The sequence below is a fragment of the Rattus norvegicus genome, chromosome 6 (genome assembly GCF_036323735.1).
Source record: "Rattus norvegicus strain BN/NHsdMcwi chromosome 6, GRCr8, whole genome shotgun sequence".
NCBI classification, from domain to species: Eukaryota; Metazoa; Chordata; class Mammalia; order Rodentia; family Muridae; genus Rattus; species Rattus norvegicus.
This window is the reverse complement of record NC_086024.1, coordinates 111027013-111042706: the sequence shown is the minus strand read 5'-3', so window position 1 is coordinate 111042706 and position 15694 is coordinate 111027013. Positions and strand designations below refer to the sequence as shown.

At 49.7% G+C, this 15694-nt stretch overlaps 1 protein-coding gene across 2 annotated transcripts in view; it reads right to left on the bottom strand.

Moving 5' to 3' along the window:
* Positions 1–9314: 9314 nt before the first annotated feature.
* Positions 9315–15694, bottom strand: part of Jdp2 (Jun dimerization protein 2) — a 44466-nt gene continuing 38086 nt past the window's right edge. The window contains exons 3-4 of one of the 2 annotated variants that reach the window (NM_053894.3): positions 15560–15664; positions 9315–10522 (exon numbers count right to left, since the gene is read on the bottom strand). In NM_053894.3, the coding sequence (NP_446346.1) occupies positions 10337–10522; positions 15560–15664 (291 nt within the window). In that variant the 3' untranslated portion in view covers positions 9315–10336. The remainder of the gene's footprint in view (positions 10523–15559; positions 15665–15694) is intronic. The other variant, XM_008764734.4, reaches the window with a different exon arrangement.

Here is a 15694-nt window from a genome sequence, read left to right as displayed (position 1 = left end):
TCATGGAACCAAATTCATGGTAGAGGAAGCCATTCACCTCCTAACAACCAGGTAACCCAAAGAGAGAGGAAGGAGCTGGGGTGACCTAACTCCCTCTTACGTAGCTACGTTTCTTAAAAAGTTCAACCCATTTCCTAACAGCACCACAGACTGAGGATCAAGCCACTAACGCATGGGCCTTTGGGGGATGTTCAACATCCGAGCAATGGTACCAACCGAAGTGAGCTACTAATTTTTTTTTTAATCCTATCTGTTGATGGAGAGTAAGAAGAAGGCCTTGCCTGAGTGACCACGTGGTATCATCTGTTCTAATGATAAGACACCCAGCACACTGGCAACAGTAGTCTAGGGTCACAGTAGTCAACCATCAGCCTCTGCAATCCACCCTTCTCAGGGGTCAGTGAATCCAACAGTGGTCTGGTGAGGACCACTACCACCCACATCCTCTGGGCTCTTAGTCCAGACGCTCTTTCCCCGCAGTTGCACAGAGGGTGAGGTGTCATTTCTGACTTCTTGCTGCGGTGGAAGAACTTTGAATGAGTCTACTCAGCTTTCCCCATCAAAAGCCACTGAATGTCGAGAATGACCCATCATGAGGACTCTGCCGTCCCCAAGCGTCTTCATCCCAAGTGCACACGCTTGGCAAACGCCAACAGGAAGGATGTGACTGTAACTCACCACTGGAACCACTGTGGGGCAGACTGGGGCCAGTCACCATCCATTACTGTGTCACCGTCCCCAGGCTGACAGTTCTTAGGCTCTGTCTTGGTTAATTTTCTACTACTGCGATATGATAAAACACCCTGACTAAAAGTGACTTGAGGAGGAGAGGGTTCATTTCAGTGTGTAATTAATTCCACAGCACGGAGGGAAGGCAGGGCTGGAACCTGGAGGCAGTGGCTGATAGAGTGGCCGTGGAGGGGTGTTCCTTACTGGCTTGCTCTTCATGGCTTGCTCTGCCTGCTTTCTTAGAGCACCCGGACCACCTGCCCAGGGATGTCCCCACCCACAATGGCTGGGACCTCCCGCTTCATTCACTGATCAAGAAAATGCACCACAGGCTTGGCTGCAAAGCCAATCTAGTGCGGGCATTTTCCCAAATGAGATTTCCTCTTCCAACATGACCTTAGCTGTGTCAAGTTGACATAGATCTAGCCAGCATGGGTTCCCTGGTGTTACTGTCACCTCACACCCTTTATATTGACGGACATGGAGGAGGAGAGTCACTTGTCCTCAGGAGAGCTGAGAAGTCCATTTCCCTACTCTAGAGTGTTCTGGGGATGTAGGAAGGCCTCAGCAGAGTCCCTAGTGCCCTTCCACCACTGCGTTCTGGGGCTTCAAGCTGACGTCCACCCAGACACAGATGAGGGCAGCCACAATGTAATGATGCCCTTCGTGTCTTTACCAGGCCTCCCCCATTCTGCACTTCCATAATCACTGTTGATGCCAGGCAGCGCCAGTCTTAGGGCACCTTTCCTATGGTCAGCCCTTGCTGCAGAGTGACCAGTGCCAAGTTTCTCCGAGATGCTGGTGTCCCTTATCAGAGTGTTCCTCTCACCTGGGGTAACACCTCTGGGTCTCAAAAGGAGCAGTCAGATGATGATCTTCCCATCTTGTGCCAACTCTCCCTGGCCCTTCCTCAGCAGGACCACTTACAGGCCAGCGTCATCTACAGGCTCTGGGGAGCTACATGAGCAGTGGAGCAACATGCATCCCAGATGATGCCGATGCTCCAGTCGAGGGTGAGCGCTCGCTCCCACTTTTCCAGTCTGTATCTCAACACTGATGAGATGCAACCTTTCCCACGTGTCCTTTCCTGCAGATACCTGTCATCCAGGGTCTGTGCTTCCTCTAACAAGTGAGTAATCACCTTTCGGGCAGGCATTTCCCCGGTCTGTGGGTCTGTGCTGACACGTAGCTGTGTGTGTCTGCCTGTGAGCGGGTGTGGAGGAGATAGGTGGTCCTGAGGATAAACACCATCCTGCTTCCCTGTGCAAGGGAGCTGATCTCCTCTAAGAAGGGACAAGACGCTGCTTGTCCACAACATCTAACAAATTCTGGGGGTTCGTGATTCCCATTTACCTAAATGCCCCCTTCAATTTCAGGTGTTAGGGTCTGTTGCCCTGGGGTGTTCTTTTTTAGGGCCCTGAATTTAGTGTAAAAAAAATTCATCAAGGGGCTGGTGAGATGTGCTTGGTAGGTGAGGGAGCTTGCTGCCAGGGGTGACCACCTGGATTTGATCCCTGGGACCCACATTGTAGAAATAAGAAAACAGATTCCTCTAGTCTGTTCTTTGAGCTCTATAAGTGTACTATGGTATATAAACAGACAGACAGACAGACAAATAAATAAGCATAACCTTTTCTTCCTTTTTAGGTTTTGGCTTTTTCAAGGCAGGTTTCCTTCATGTAGTCCTGGCTCACCTGCAACTCACTCTGTAGACAAGGCTGGCCTTGATCTCAGAGATCTGCCTGCCTCTGCCTCCCAAAGTGCTGGGGTTAAAGGTGTCATCACCACACCCAGTGGCGTCTTGAGAGGAAATTCATCAAGAGTCATTCACTTATAAATAAGTCTGTTACCTTCACAATCTGATTCTGGGTTCAGTTCTCAGCACAGCGTGACCTGATGCCATACAGCCAAGGGCTCCCTTAAACACTACCAAGGTCAATTCTGGTTTTCATGGAACTCTTGAACTTATAGCCAGCTGACTTCCAAACAGTTGGCAAAAGGTAGTCATCAACTCCAGATTTGTAACTGGCCTTCCGAGCACTCAGGTGCCACGGGCGTCCTTTCTACCTGTGTCGCGTGTCAAGCCATGTAGATATCCAAGCAGCTGTGCACTACAGAGGCCGGGCATTGCCCTCCCCACTGTCTACCACTGGCAGCACATGGCTTAGCCTGGCTTCTCTAAGCACCTCCTGAAACAAAGCCTCATGCTCAGGAGGGGACAGAGGGGGAGCAGGAAGGACATAGGACAAAGAAAGTGGCAACTAGAACATATGTTACAGGGCCAGCTCACCTCTACAGCTCCTCTCTGCACCTCCCTTCTATAATTTGCACCTCCGCTCTGTGACTTCCTCTTACAGGCCTTCTCTAACCCTGTAAGGCCTTCCCAGGGATGGCAGGAGAGACCTCAGGACCAGGAATCGGGAGAATGAGAGGAAAAAGTGTTTGACTTCCTGAATCTCCAGATTGTGCGTGTGGCACAGAGGACCTCCAGGATAGGAAGCATGACTTTTAGGAGCCTACACCTGTAGGAGGTGCCATCTGCATCCGGTGTGGAGTTGTTCATACCTACTCAGACTGGATTATGGGAAAAAGCAGAGTCAGGACTGAAAACGAACACTGTTATTAGAAGCCTAGCAAGAAATCAGTCTTCCAAAATAGTTAATACATTTATATTTATTCTTTGAGAATGTCATGTATTCGTATCGTATTTTTGGACCATAAACAACCCTCTACTTTTTCCTCATCCCTCTGGCTACACTTTGCACTCATTCCCAACTTCAAGTCCTTTAAAAAAAAAATCTATTGAGTCCGGTTGGCGGTGCCCATACACACGTGGATGTAGGCATGTTCAACCTACCAGGGGCCACACTCCTAAATAAAAATGGCTTCCCGCCTTCGAAGCAACTGTCGATTGCTCCTCAGCTAGCGGTGGGAGTTACCTGAGCCCCTCTCTGCTCCGTGCTGGAATGTTGAATGGCTTGGTTTGGTGCAGGTCCTGTCTCACGGTTTTTAATCTGAAACAGGACATCCAGCTCAACTAACCTCCTTATTAACCAAATTTAACCATTCTCAAATGACGAAGGCATGCCAGTATGGTAAAGAAGCTTGGTTCAAAATTTCAGAACTTGATGTGAAGGAGTAAGAGGAGGATCTCATTATTTTGTATTTACTGTGCATCTGTGCACAGCCCTATGTGTCTTGGTATTCTGGGTATTTATCTCTGTATCGGGCCTTGCCCGTGTTTGTATGGCTTCACGGATCTGTCAGTTTATGTGCAGATCTGTGTGCCAGGCACTGAGGTGAGTGGTGGAGGTACAGCACATGTCTGGTGGTGCTTACAGGGAGTGTAGCCTGTTTTTCCTGGGAGGATCTCCAAGTCTTCATTTTCTCGGTGGTAGGCAGAGTACTAGCCAGCCCTTCTGGTCACTATGATTAGAGAGCCACATTCTAATCCTTGGAACCTGTGGTCATAGACCAGGGGAAACTAAGTTTGCATTCCGAGATAAGGCTGTTAATCAGCCTTAAAAATAGATTCTCCTGGAGGCGCTGAATGGGAACAATGTTATCAAGAGGTTCCTTAAACTGTAGTGGGAGCCAGGGAGATGGCTCGGCGCAGGAATGGACAGCTGTGTAAGAAGAACAAGGTATCAGGCGAATAGGGCACGCAAGGGCTTGAGCAGTTATCACTCTCTTTGGAGAGGAAAGAGGCTCTGAATCAAGGGCTGTGAGCATCAGCTCTGGAAAAACCAAGACCACAGATTCTTCCCTAGCCTTCAGAAGGGCCAGTCCTGCCAAAGCCTTGGCATTAGCCAAGTTACAAGCATTTCATACTTCTGAGGTCCAAAGCTGTGAGATATCGAAATACATGTTCTTCAAAGTCATTTTACTGCGGTAATGTCATAGCAGGCGACAGGAAGCAGTGCAGCGGGATCCACTGGGCTCTCGTCTTCCAGAAGCTGTCCCCACACCCTGGCATCTCTAGCGAAGGGGCACTGTGGAGTCTTTGCACACGGGGTTGGGTTGCAAAGTCAGCATTAAGGGACTAGGATATGATCCAGGGAGCAGGGATTCTTGAACCCACCTTAGCTGCCCACCCCAGCACTCAAGCACCCAGAGCTGCAGAACCCAAGCAAAGCCATGCTCTCCACGGTAAACACCCTCAGAGCACCCACCCCAGGGCACAGCCAACTAGACTCACACTCTGAATTACTTCCCTTTCCCTCCAGACACGCAAGTGAACTTGCACAAAGTCAGAGCCAAGTGTTGCAATCCATTGTAATTTCAGAGTGGCTTTTATTTCCTGAGTTTGCTAAGGAAAGAGTTGGAAAACAAAAGGCAGAAAAAAACTGAAAAAAAAAAAAAGAATAAGAAGAAGAGGAAGAGAACTAAATCTTCTATTTGCATCACAATTTGCTCTCTTTTATCAGGAAACACAAACCGGACAAAGGCAGAGTATAAATTGCACCTAGGAGCACATAGCCCGCCTCTGACAAGTCTGGAGTCACTCTACTTTTAATGACGGTCACACGTGCAGCCGAAACCCCTTGTCCTACTTATCCTCGCCGAAGCTGCTGCCTGTCCCTGCCCAGCCGCAGAGTCAGTCCCTGTCACTGATTTCGTTATTTATAGCATTCTTGCATTTGCTCTTCTGCCTGCTACCCAGATCTCTGTGTGCCCTTAATAATGTACCATTTAACGTGTTGTGAAAAGCTCCATGCCTGACATCCCTGTGTAGTTCACCCTCCCACTGTTTCTGAGATTCACCCATAATGATAGACAGCTCATTTCTAAGGGCTAACACTGGGTTTGTGAGACACTCTCAGGCTAACACTGGGGTTTGTGAGACACTCTCAGGCTAACACTGGGGTTTGTGAGACACTCTCATTGTTTGCCTTACCTCCACTGGCAATTAGATCACCTCCAGTTTTCCTTTAGCATAGCAGGGCTTCAGTGGATTCTTGGGCATTTTTGGGAGCCCATGACAGAGCTCTTGTCAAGTCTATTTTCGTAGGAACTACTAGTCAGAGGAAAAGCCCTGCTACCCTGGTCCACACTGAATCACTACATATATTTATTTCTCTTGCCAGAGTCCTGCTGGCGGAGGGAAGATGGACGCTTCCTGCAGCGACACCCTGACCATCCTACTCTGTGGTGGTGAATGTGTCTCAGTTATCTTTTTCAGGCTGAGACTGCACAAAACTCAGTTGCTTTGTCCTGGACACCTAGGAATGATGTAGGAGCCCAGGAGTTTTGGGTGTTAGGTATCTATCACATTATGGGGACAAGATGTGGTCAGAACACAAACTCTGGGCAGCTTGTCCTTAGAAGACGACAAGGTATTTGAATAATGTTATGTGATAAATACCAACTAGAGTCACTAACAGAAGGTAGGGTAATACCCACTTACTCCCATTCCTTCCAGAGAACGTCCCCCAGAAGACTAGGAGCTTATGTCCTGCTTTACAGATTGCGTGTGTGTGTGTGTGTGTGTGTGTGTGTGTGTGTGTGTATGTGAATGTGTGTGTGGTATATGTGTGTGTGTGCTGTGCATGTGGTGTGTGTATGTGTATGTATATATATGTGTGTGTGTGTATGTGTGTATGTGAGTGTGTGTATGTGAATGTGTGTGAGTGTGTGTATGTGTGAGCACGCACGCGTGTGTGTGAATGTGTGTATGTATATATATATGTGTATGTGTGTGTGGTATGTGTGTATGTATATATGTGTGTGTGTATATGTATGTGTGTATGTATATGTATGTGTGTATGTATATGTATGTGTATGTATATATGTATGTACATATATATGTGTGTGTGTTGGTGTGTGTGAGTGAGTGTGTGAGTGTATGTGTGAGTGTGTGAGTGTGTATGTGAGTGTGTGAGTGTGTGTGTATGTGTGAGCATTCATGCGTGTGAGTGTGTGTGAATGTGTGTGTATGTATATATGTGTGTGTATATGTGTGTGTGTATATATATGTGTATATGTATATGTATGTGTGTGTATGTATATATGTATATGTATGTATATATGTGTATGTATATATGTGTGTGTTGGTGTGTGTGTGAATGTGTGTGTATGTGTGTTCACATTAAGCTCTCATCTGTAGATGGGCATTAGAGCTGGGTATTTGGTTTCTGACTCCAGGACATAGGACTGAGGTGTATATTTTACCTACCAAAGCAGACCTGGCCTCCAGGTTCTTCCAGCATCCCTCAGTCCCTACCTGGCATACCCTTACCCCCAACCCTGAACTTTCCAGCACAGGGGCTAGGCTGCTCTTCCCCAGAGGCTCTTCCATATATAATCCAGACATTTTTGGTCTCTCTCTTTTCTTCTTCTCCTCTTCTCTCTTTCCCTCCCCTGGCCCACCCCCTTCCCAGGCCTTTGTCCTTAGGGCCAATGAACTCACCCGACTGCAGCTTCCCAATAAACCTGCCTTTAATATAGGGCTTTAATTGGCTCAGTTTGGCAGCGGAGAAATAAGCTATCACCGGGGACTCGGTGTGTGCCGTGAGCACATGAGGTTTTGTGCGCGTCGCTCCCGCAGTGATCCTCTGGCAGCCGAGGTCTCATTACAGACAAACCAAACTGAGGCAGCATTTCCTTTCCCAGGGAGGTTCCGGCCCAGCTGTTATCTACCAGAGGAGTTTATAATAGCATCCTGGCACTGCCACCTAACAGGTTTGTGACCTTGGGTGAGGTCCTCCTCTCTCTTCTTCGTCTTTCTGAGACTGTAGCATGGACCTCCCCAAAAAGCCATGCCAAACAGCTGAAACACACGCACAGTGTGGGACACACAGGAAGCTCCCTTGAGCTGGCTCTCTGATGGTGAAGCCGATGAGTGTAACTATGGCAGGGACATCAGTTCAGGTCACTGGTCTGGGGGACAGCCATCTACATAGCCTAAGAAGGGCTGGCCCTAAAAAAGGCATCCCAGCAGGGAACTAGAAGGGCCACTGCCTGGGGTGAGCAGTAACCCTGCAGGAGCATCTGCAGGCATTTTTACAGATTCTCACTCTCCTCTTCCTCCTGACTGAACGGGTTGAAAGAGCACAGGTGACAGGTCACTCCTGTGTGTTGTCATGGCAGACTGTGCTGGCCATGCCCCGCCTCCAGGCTGGGACTCTGCACTTGTAGATAGATCACACCATGCAAATAGGACAGAGTTAACTCAAGAAGAAGAGAGGGAACAACCGTTTACTAGTGACCTGTTTTCCACTTCTGCCCCGTCCCTGCTCTCCACTAGGCTCTGTCTGTGATGGAGGTCACTGGCGATCCTTATTCAACATCAAGAAGTTACGTTCCCAGGAAGTAGCATCTTCAAGTCTGCCCCCATGCTGCTTCTCTGCAGCTGGGTAAACTTTAGGCCGGGTTAGCCTCTGAGTAGAAGGCGGGGAATAGCAAGTACCTTGCCTGTCACTCAGAGCCCTAACAGAAACTGAGAAAGCACACCTAGCTTGCTGAGTAAATGCTGGTTGCCGTGTGAATGACTCTGAGCTGCTCCAGCTCTCCAAGCAGGATATCTGACTGTGGAGATAAGAGATATTTATGTCTCTAGGCCATATACTCCTTGACTGGGAGAGTTGATCCCCTATACCATCATGGGCCAATCTAGAACTCTCTAGAGCAATGGTTCTCAACCTTCCTACTGCTGCAATGCTTTAATACAGTTCCTCGTGTTGTGGTGACCCCCAACCATAAAATTATTCCCGTTGCTACTTCATAACTGCAACTCTGCTACTCCCATAAATCATAACGTATATGTCTGATATAAAGGATATCTGACACCCCCAAAGAGGTCATGCTCAACATTGGGAACCACTGCTCTAGTGTCCACGGCTTTATCCCAAGTTATATTTATAGCGGCGGGCTCTAAACTTCCTGCTCTCAGGGGTGCGGCATTCATCCGTAAGGGCAATCAGAGACAGCTGGTGATGGGGAAAGCCTTGTGTCTCTGGAGGTGGAATTCAAATACCAGCTCTGTTTCTTGCTGGCTGAGCGACCCTGGGTAAGTCACGCGTTCTCTCTGAGCTTTGGTTAAGCTATTTGTACAATGAGAAGGCCTGCTCTGTGCTATCGTAGGAAGTAAACGGGGCCTTGAACTTGTCAGTTAAGGCTTCAACAAGCAGTGGCTTCATCTTGTCTCCCCGAGTCTCCAATTCCCCGTCTATGAACTGGGGACCACAGCTGCCCCTTGACGAGGCTGCTGAGAAGATGAAGGGAGACAGGTTTGAATCGAGCGAGCACAAGATAAGCCAATTGCGGGATCCATGGTGCAAGGCCAGGGCTGCTTTGCTCCCAGCAGTGGTTCAGTTTGTTGCAGTGCCTGGCACACTCAAGGGTATACTCAAAAGGAAGCTGGAGGAGAGAGGACCCAAGTTCAATCCCCAGGAAGCATATCAGATGGCTCGCAACAGCCTGTAACTCCAACTCCTAGGGATCCAAATTCTGCACACATCTACACAAAGACACATACTCCACCACACATACATACATACACACACACACACACACACACACACACACACACACACAATTTTTTAAAAACTTGGCCTAAGTAAATGAAGCAAGTACTCTCAAAATGGTATGTGCAGAGTTCTTTAACATCTCTAGGCCTCAGACTCCTCATCTGTGAAATGGGCATATTCAGGCTTACTTGGTAGGGCAGGTTTGGAAACTCTTCCCAAACATCTGCCCTGGGCATGCCCTCTCCCTGGGCAGACACCACTCGAGGCAGCTGGGTAATTAAGAGCAATGTTTACTGAGCGATACAGGACTGAGTACTAGGAAGGGGTTACAAGGATGGAAATGTACCCCACCCGCCTGGCTACCCCCCCAACACCCAGAGCCTACAGTACTTAGGAATTACAATGGCTGTAACAGCAGACCATAGCATATTTGTACTGTGTCACATCGAGTGATTATAGAAATCCACATATATATATTGCTCGTATAAAATCTTTTTTTTGTAAAAAATATTAAAAAAAAAAAAAAGAAAGAAAGAAAGTATAAAAAAACCGTGTGCAGTTGGAAGCCCCGCCAGGACAGCCAGTCTGTAAACATTCATTGATTGGGTGTGTGCTTTGGAAGGGCGCCCGCGCCTCAGTGCCTCAGCAAACTCCAGCTGGGCCATCGCAGCCCCACAGTGCACCCCCTTTCCACCGGGCTTGGGCAGGGCTGGGGAAGGTGGATTACAGACTCCGCTGAGCTCCATCCTCGGCCACACTGTGTTTGCAATGCATGGCTTTTCTTGGCTGCTCCGTAGTCCCCTGGGTGGGAGTCTTGGCGGAGAGAGCCCAAGGTGGCTACCTGGTTTGGCACCTCTCCGGCTTAGGTGCCCTTCAAGTTGGGCCCTGGAGTGGGGCAGCCCCTATCTGCGGGTCAACCTTGGTCTCAGCACCTGGTCCCTCTGGTTTCTTCAGTCCGCTCTTGCTCTTGTGCGGCTGGGCTGAGTTTCCAAAAAGAGCCAGCTGGAGGCCAGTTATGCTAAGCCTCATCATAGAGTTTGTCACGTGCCCGGGAGGGGCCCTCCATCACTTTGCTCCTCCTCCTCTTTGCTGCTCCTCCTCTTCCTCCTCTTCCTCCGCTGCCTCCTCCAGGCTTTCAGTCACTTCTTGTCCAGCTGCTCCAGCAGCGGGTTGCCTTCCGACTCCGGCGTCCTGACGCTGTCTGTACGCACGATACAGGTGGGCCGGTGGCGGTTGAGCATCAGGATCAGCTGCTGCCTCTCAAGCTTCAGCTCCTCTATCTGGGTCTTTAGCTCTGCGTTCATGAGCTCCAGCCTCTCTGACTCCTGTACAGACAGAGACACACCATTAGTTATCACCGCCAGCCTGCTCCTGAGAGGTGCCCAGCCATTCTGGCTGGGACCTGTGATGCTGCCATGGTTTTCTGCCTGCAGGGTTTCACTGAAGCATCTAAGGAGACTTTGGTCAGGCAGCACCGTGTCACACAGTATTGACCGCTGGCGCAGCAGGATGAGACCAGATGATACATGGGGGTTCAGATCCCTTTTTACTCCCTTTTCTCTACTACTCCAGCCTCACAGCTTTCCTGCTGTTGACTAAAAGAACACACCCAAAACTCCTCTGCTTGATGAAGAACAGACCAAGGGTCCAAGGTGGCCCACAGGGGGGCGACACAAGACCAAGTGCTTTGCTATGTCGGGTGGGATTGATAACTCACTGTGAGACATTCCTCCTAACTCGTGTGCCTCCTGGCCATTAGCTTGAACCGTTTAGAATGCTGGACCGGAAATGAGCTTTCAAACTGATGTCAGATGAAACGCCTACTGCCCTGGGCAAAGAAGGGAGGCTGAGGATGTGATGGGTAGGGGGTTGTGTGTGCACAGCCAGGACAGGTGACAAGCACATCTGCTCAAGGCCTCGGGCTCGCACAGCAGGCAGGAAGAACACGGCAATGGAGTCTTCCTGCTTTTCTTATAGCCTGAAACTGAAAGCTCTCCTCACGTGTGTGAGCTGAGGAGCCTCAGGCCAGTGAGCTCCTCACTGGGAATAACTTTGTCCCTGGGTCTGGAGAAGTGTCTGGCTGTCACGGCTAAGGAAGAGTTATTGGCAGATGAGGGATGGAGAATAAAGATGTGATTGTGCCAGATGAGACCTTTCAGCCCTAGACACCAACGGTTCGGATGCTGAGGGACCAGTATTAGTCCCAGAGCAGGCTAAACTTGGGGCTGCCTGTGTGCAGGTCCTTCTGCCCAGTGGGGTACAGTTGGGGACAGCCTCCCTCTGAGAATGAGATCTTTGGTGGGGTCCCCACACCTTGAGGTAGGAGAAGCTATCTCCCTCATGATGCAGGCCTGTCAGAGGTGTGTCTTGTGCACCTTCTCTGAGGTGGCTGCATGGGTTCCCAGGGAGCTCCGGATGTCTGAGGGAGGCAGGCTTTAGGACCAGACACTCAGAGCAATGGCTTTAAAAAGGAGAAAAGCCAAGAGGGGGAAATATTAAGAAAAAAAAAATCTATGGTGGCTTTTAATGGGACAGGCTGAGACAAGACTGGAATGCCGGCTTGGTCTGCAGTTCTCAGAATTCTGAGAGATGGCTAGTGTTTCCTCCCTCCTCACCTCCCCCAGCCCAAGCTGCTAACACAATCTTCAGATTGTCCTCAGCCATTGTATTGAGAAGCCTCAGGGCCATCTACCCACCTCTGAGGATGTGCCTCGGCCTGCAATGAAGATGAATGCTTTGGGGAATCCAAAGCTTATGAGGATCCCCCTCCCCCACCCCACTCCCCATGGCTCCTGAGGAGTGTGCACTCGGCACACAAGGCCCAGTTAATGACCGACCGCCATTCTGAGTGTAGGAGATGAGGGACTCTAGGTAAGAAACTCTGAGTGCAAAGGAGAGATGGGGCAAGCTGCCCTGTGTGAAGACACAGCAGGGACCACAGCAGGGTACAAGGTGGAGAGGGCAGAGAAAGCAGGACAGAGAGAGCCACGTGGCAGCCATGTTGGTGTAGAGGTGATGATCCCCAGGACTGGAAGAGTTCCCATAGGGAAAACACTATATACAACTGAAGGGCTCGAGGGGCTCGAGGGATCCCTCCTTTCACCCCTGAGCAGGAAGAAAGTGGGGAAAAGAAATATGATTCAAAGACAACTCAGTGAGTCTTGGGGACCACCTTGGTTTGGAGAATGAGGGAGGCAGGGCAGTGAGGGTTGGCTGCGTGGCTAGTACAGTGAAGCCTGAGAGGGGAGCAGGGCTAAACAGTGCTAAACGGAGTCTGCAAGGAGTCTGGCTTGGTTAAGGTGTGTCTGAAGTTCTCACTGGATGTGTCTAAACGAACATAAACATAGTAGCATAAGCATGTAATTAGAACCCTCAGGAAGTTAGGTGTTCAAGACCAGCCTTGGCTACATAGTACACTTAAAGCCAGCTTGGTCTACGTAAGACACTGTCTTCCAACCCCAATAATAACAAAAACTCTTGGGGAAGACTATGACACACTATTCAACACCACACAGATTCACCAAAACACAAACAGGTGAGGTTTGGAGCACTTGGCCTGTCTGTCACAGGATCACTAACCTGTGACGGTGGCTTATTAGCAGGGCAGTGGTGGCACATGCCTTTAATCCCAGCACTCAGGAGGCAGAGGAAGATGGATCTCTTTGAGTCTGAGGCCAGTCTGGTTTACAGATAGAGTTCTAGGACAGCCAAGGCTCCACAGAGAATCCATCTCTATAAACCAACAAAACAAAACACAAAACAAAACAAAAAGCCCATGGGCTTGTAGGATTTTAAAAGCTACTTTAATTTTTTTGTTTGTTTTTCAGACAGTTTTCACTAGGTAGCCTAGGCTAGCCTCACCCTTGTGATACTCCTTTTCACTAGGTAGCCTAGGCTAGCCTCACTCTTGTGATACTCCTTTTCACTAGGTAGCCTAGGCTAGCCTCACACCTGTGATACTCCTTTTCACTAGGTAGCCTAGGCTAGCCTCACCCTTGTGATACTCCTTTTCACTAGGTAGCCTAGATTAACTTCCCACTGTGATCCTCCTGCCTCAGACTCAAGTGCTGGGAACACAGGTATGCAGAAGTCTCTAGATTTCTTTTTGGTTTTTCGAGACAGGGTTTCTCTGTGTAATTAATGATTTCTAGATTTCTAGCAGCAGTGTTTGCCTAATGAATGAAGAAGTGACCGGGCCTGTATCTTCTGGTACTTCACTAACAGGGAGATGAATCTGCCTTGGGTTTGCTCTCTGTACTGACTTCTGGTACATCTTTATTGCACTAGAAAAATTGAAGCCATTTGTTGGCTTAGAATAGAAATGGTGTAGGTTAAGATTTTGTCTCTTGGGGCTGGAGAGATGGCTCAGTGGTTAAGAGTACTGGCTGCTCTTCCAGAGGTCCTGAGTTCAATTCCCAGCAACCACTGGAGCCACTGACCCGTAGTGTGTCCACTGAGAGAAAAGGACCCACTGACCCATAGTGTGTCCACTGAGAGAACTGGACCCACTGACCCATAGTGTGTCCACTGAGAGAACTGGACCCACTGACCCATAGTGCATCCACTGAGAGAACTGGACCCACTGACCCATAGTGTGTCCACTGAAAGAACTGGACCCACTGACCCATAGTGTGTCCACTGAGAGAACTGGACCCATTGACCCATAGTGTGTCCACTGAGAGAATTGAACCCACTGACCCATAGTGCAGCAGGCCTTGATTATCACCTAGATAGAGAGAGGGACAAGTTCCTGCCCTGAACTTGCTAGCAAGGTTGCTTGGGCAAGCAACTTGGTCTCTCTGAACCACGGATCACCTTCTAAAATGGGAATAATTAGTGTTTCCTTATTGAAATGTTGTCACCACGTGAAATGCCTGGCACACAGTAGGCATTTGATAGTTTCATCTGACACTGACATCTCGGGGCACAGTAGGTGCTTGAACTGGTGTGTAGTTGGAAGCCTCCGGGGTGGGCATACCTTGTCTGGTAGCTGGCTGACAAGCTCTAGGAAGCTGGAGTCATATGGGAAGTTTCTCCTGAGAAGCCTGCCTGCACTTCCTGGCTCTGTCCATCGGGTACTTGACGCAGGGCATTCAGCATAGGACACTCCCCTCATCTTTAAGGCCCATTATCACACCACTCGTCTAAGACCTCCCAGCCTCAGGCTGCTCAGTCCTCTTGATAAACACTAACTGGCCCAGGATGCGCACAGCTAGAGGTCTACAGATAGCCCACACTGTTCACACCTATAACCCGGAACTGCTCTCGGCTTATGGCCAACATGAGAAGAGGGCACAATCCCTGGTGTCGGAGGACAACAGGCCATGCCCCTCTAACAGCGTGCCTAGGGCACCACTGAGCATTTCCTGCACTTGTCCAACTAATAAACGAATTAAGGAATGAACCAGCAAAGGAACTGAGAGGCAGAGCAGGAATAGGAACATGGAGACCCGAGGTTAGTAGCAGGTACTGACATCAGTCCTATCCTTCAGTGGCTAAGAGATCTGCACGGATCACATCCTCCCTGTGCCCACCTCACTTGAGGGAAGGGAGCCACAAAGATCCCTATCTTCACCAGCTACTCGGGCCACCCAATGAGATCACACCCAGCACTCAGTATAGTGCCTGGCTTTGCCATGTGCATGATTACCGCTCATCACTGTGGTGGCTTGCAGAACAATAACGCCCGCCTGTTGGGTCAGCATACAGTACTGCTGTTACTGCTCAGTAACAAACCAATGACTGGGTGGGGTATTGCTGACTATTGGGGACTAGTGAGTTTTCTATTCACTCCCCTTCCCTGGCACCATTTTTGAGGTAAAGGTAGAGGCTGAGGGATAGGACCCAGGGGTAAGAAAGGGCAAGCACCCTGCTAGACATATCATAGTGTGCAATGGCCGGTGACATCAGGAGGCAAAGGATAGCTACTGGAGGCTGGCCTTCACATATTGGCCAGACCTCGGGTCCCTGGGGGCAGCCGCAAAGAGTCAAAGGTCATCTTCAACGGGGCTAAGGGCTGGCCAGTGGGGTATGCAGTGTGGATGAAGCATTCGATATAGGGAGATTTTCCTGGTAGCCAGCCCAGGAGCTACGTCCACTGCACACAGATATGACATTGCCCTAACACTGTACTTCATTAGCATGTAGTCTAGAACACTGTAGTAGCCACAAGGGACCAACATGGATAGTTCCAGGTGTGGGCCACTGGGTCAGTTAGAACCCGGGACCCAGGTTCAGTGGAGGAAAGCATAGGTCCTTCTACCTTCTCTGGGTTGTACAGTGTCGGAGGCTGTCCCTGGCTGCAGGGCACATCAGCCCCTGCAAAGGACAAGGCGCCTCCCCACCGCAGCCGCTCCACTCACCCTCTGCAGGAACTCCGTGCGCTCCTTCTTCTTGTTCCGGCATCTGGCTGCAGCAACTTTGTTCTTCTCCCGGCGCCTTTTCCTTCGCTCTTCTTCCTCATCTAGCTGTGAGGGCACAGAGCCACCGATTAGACA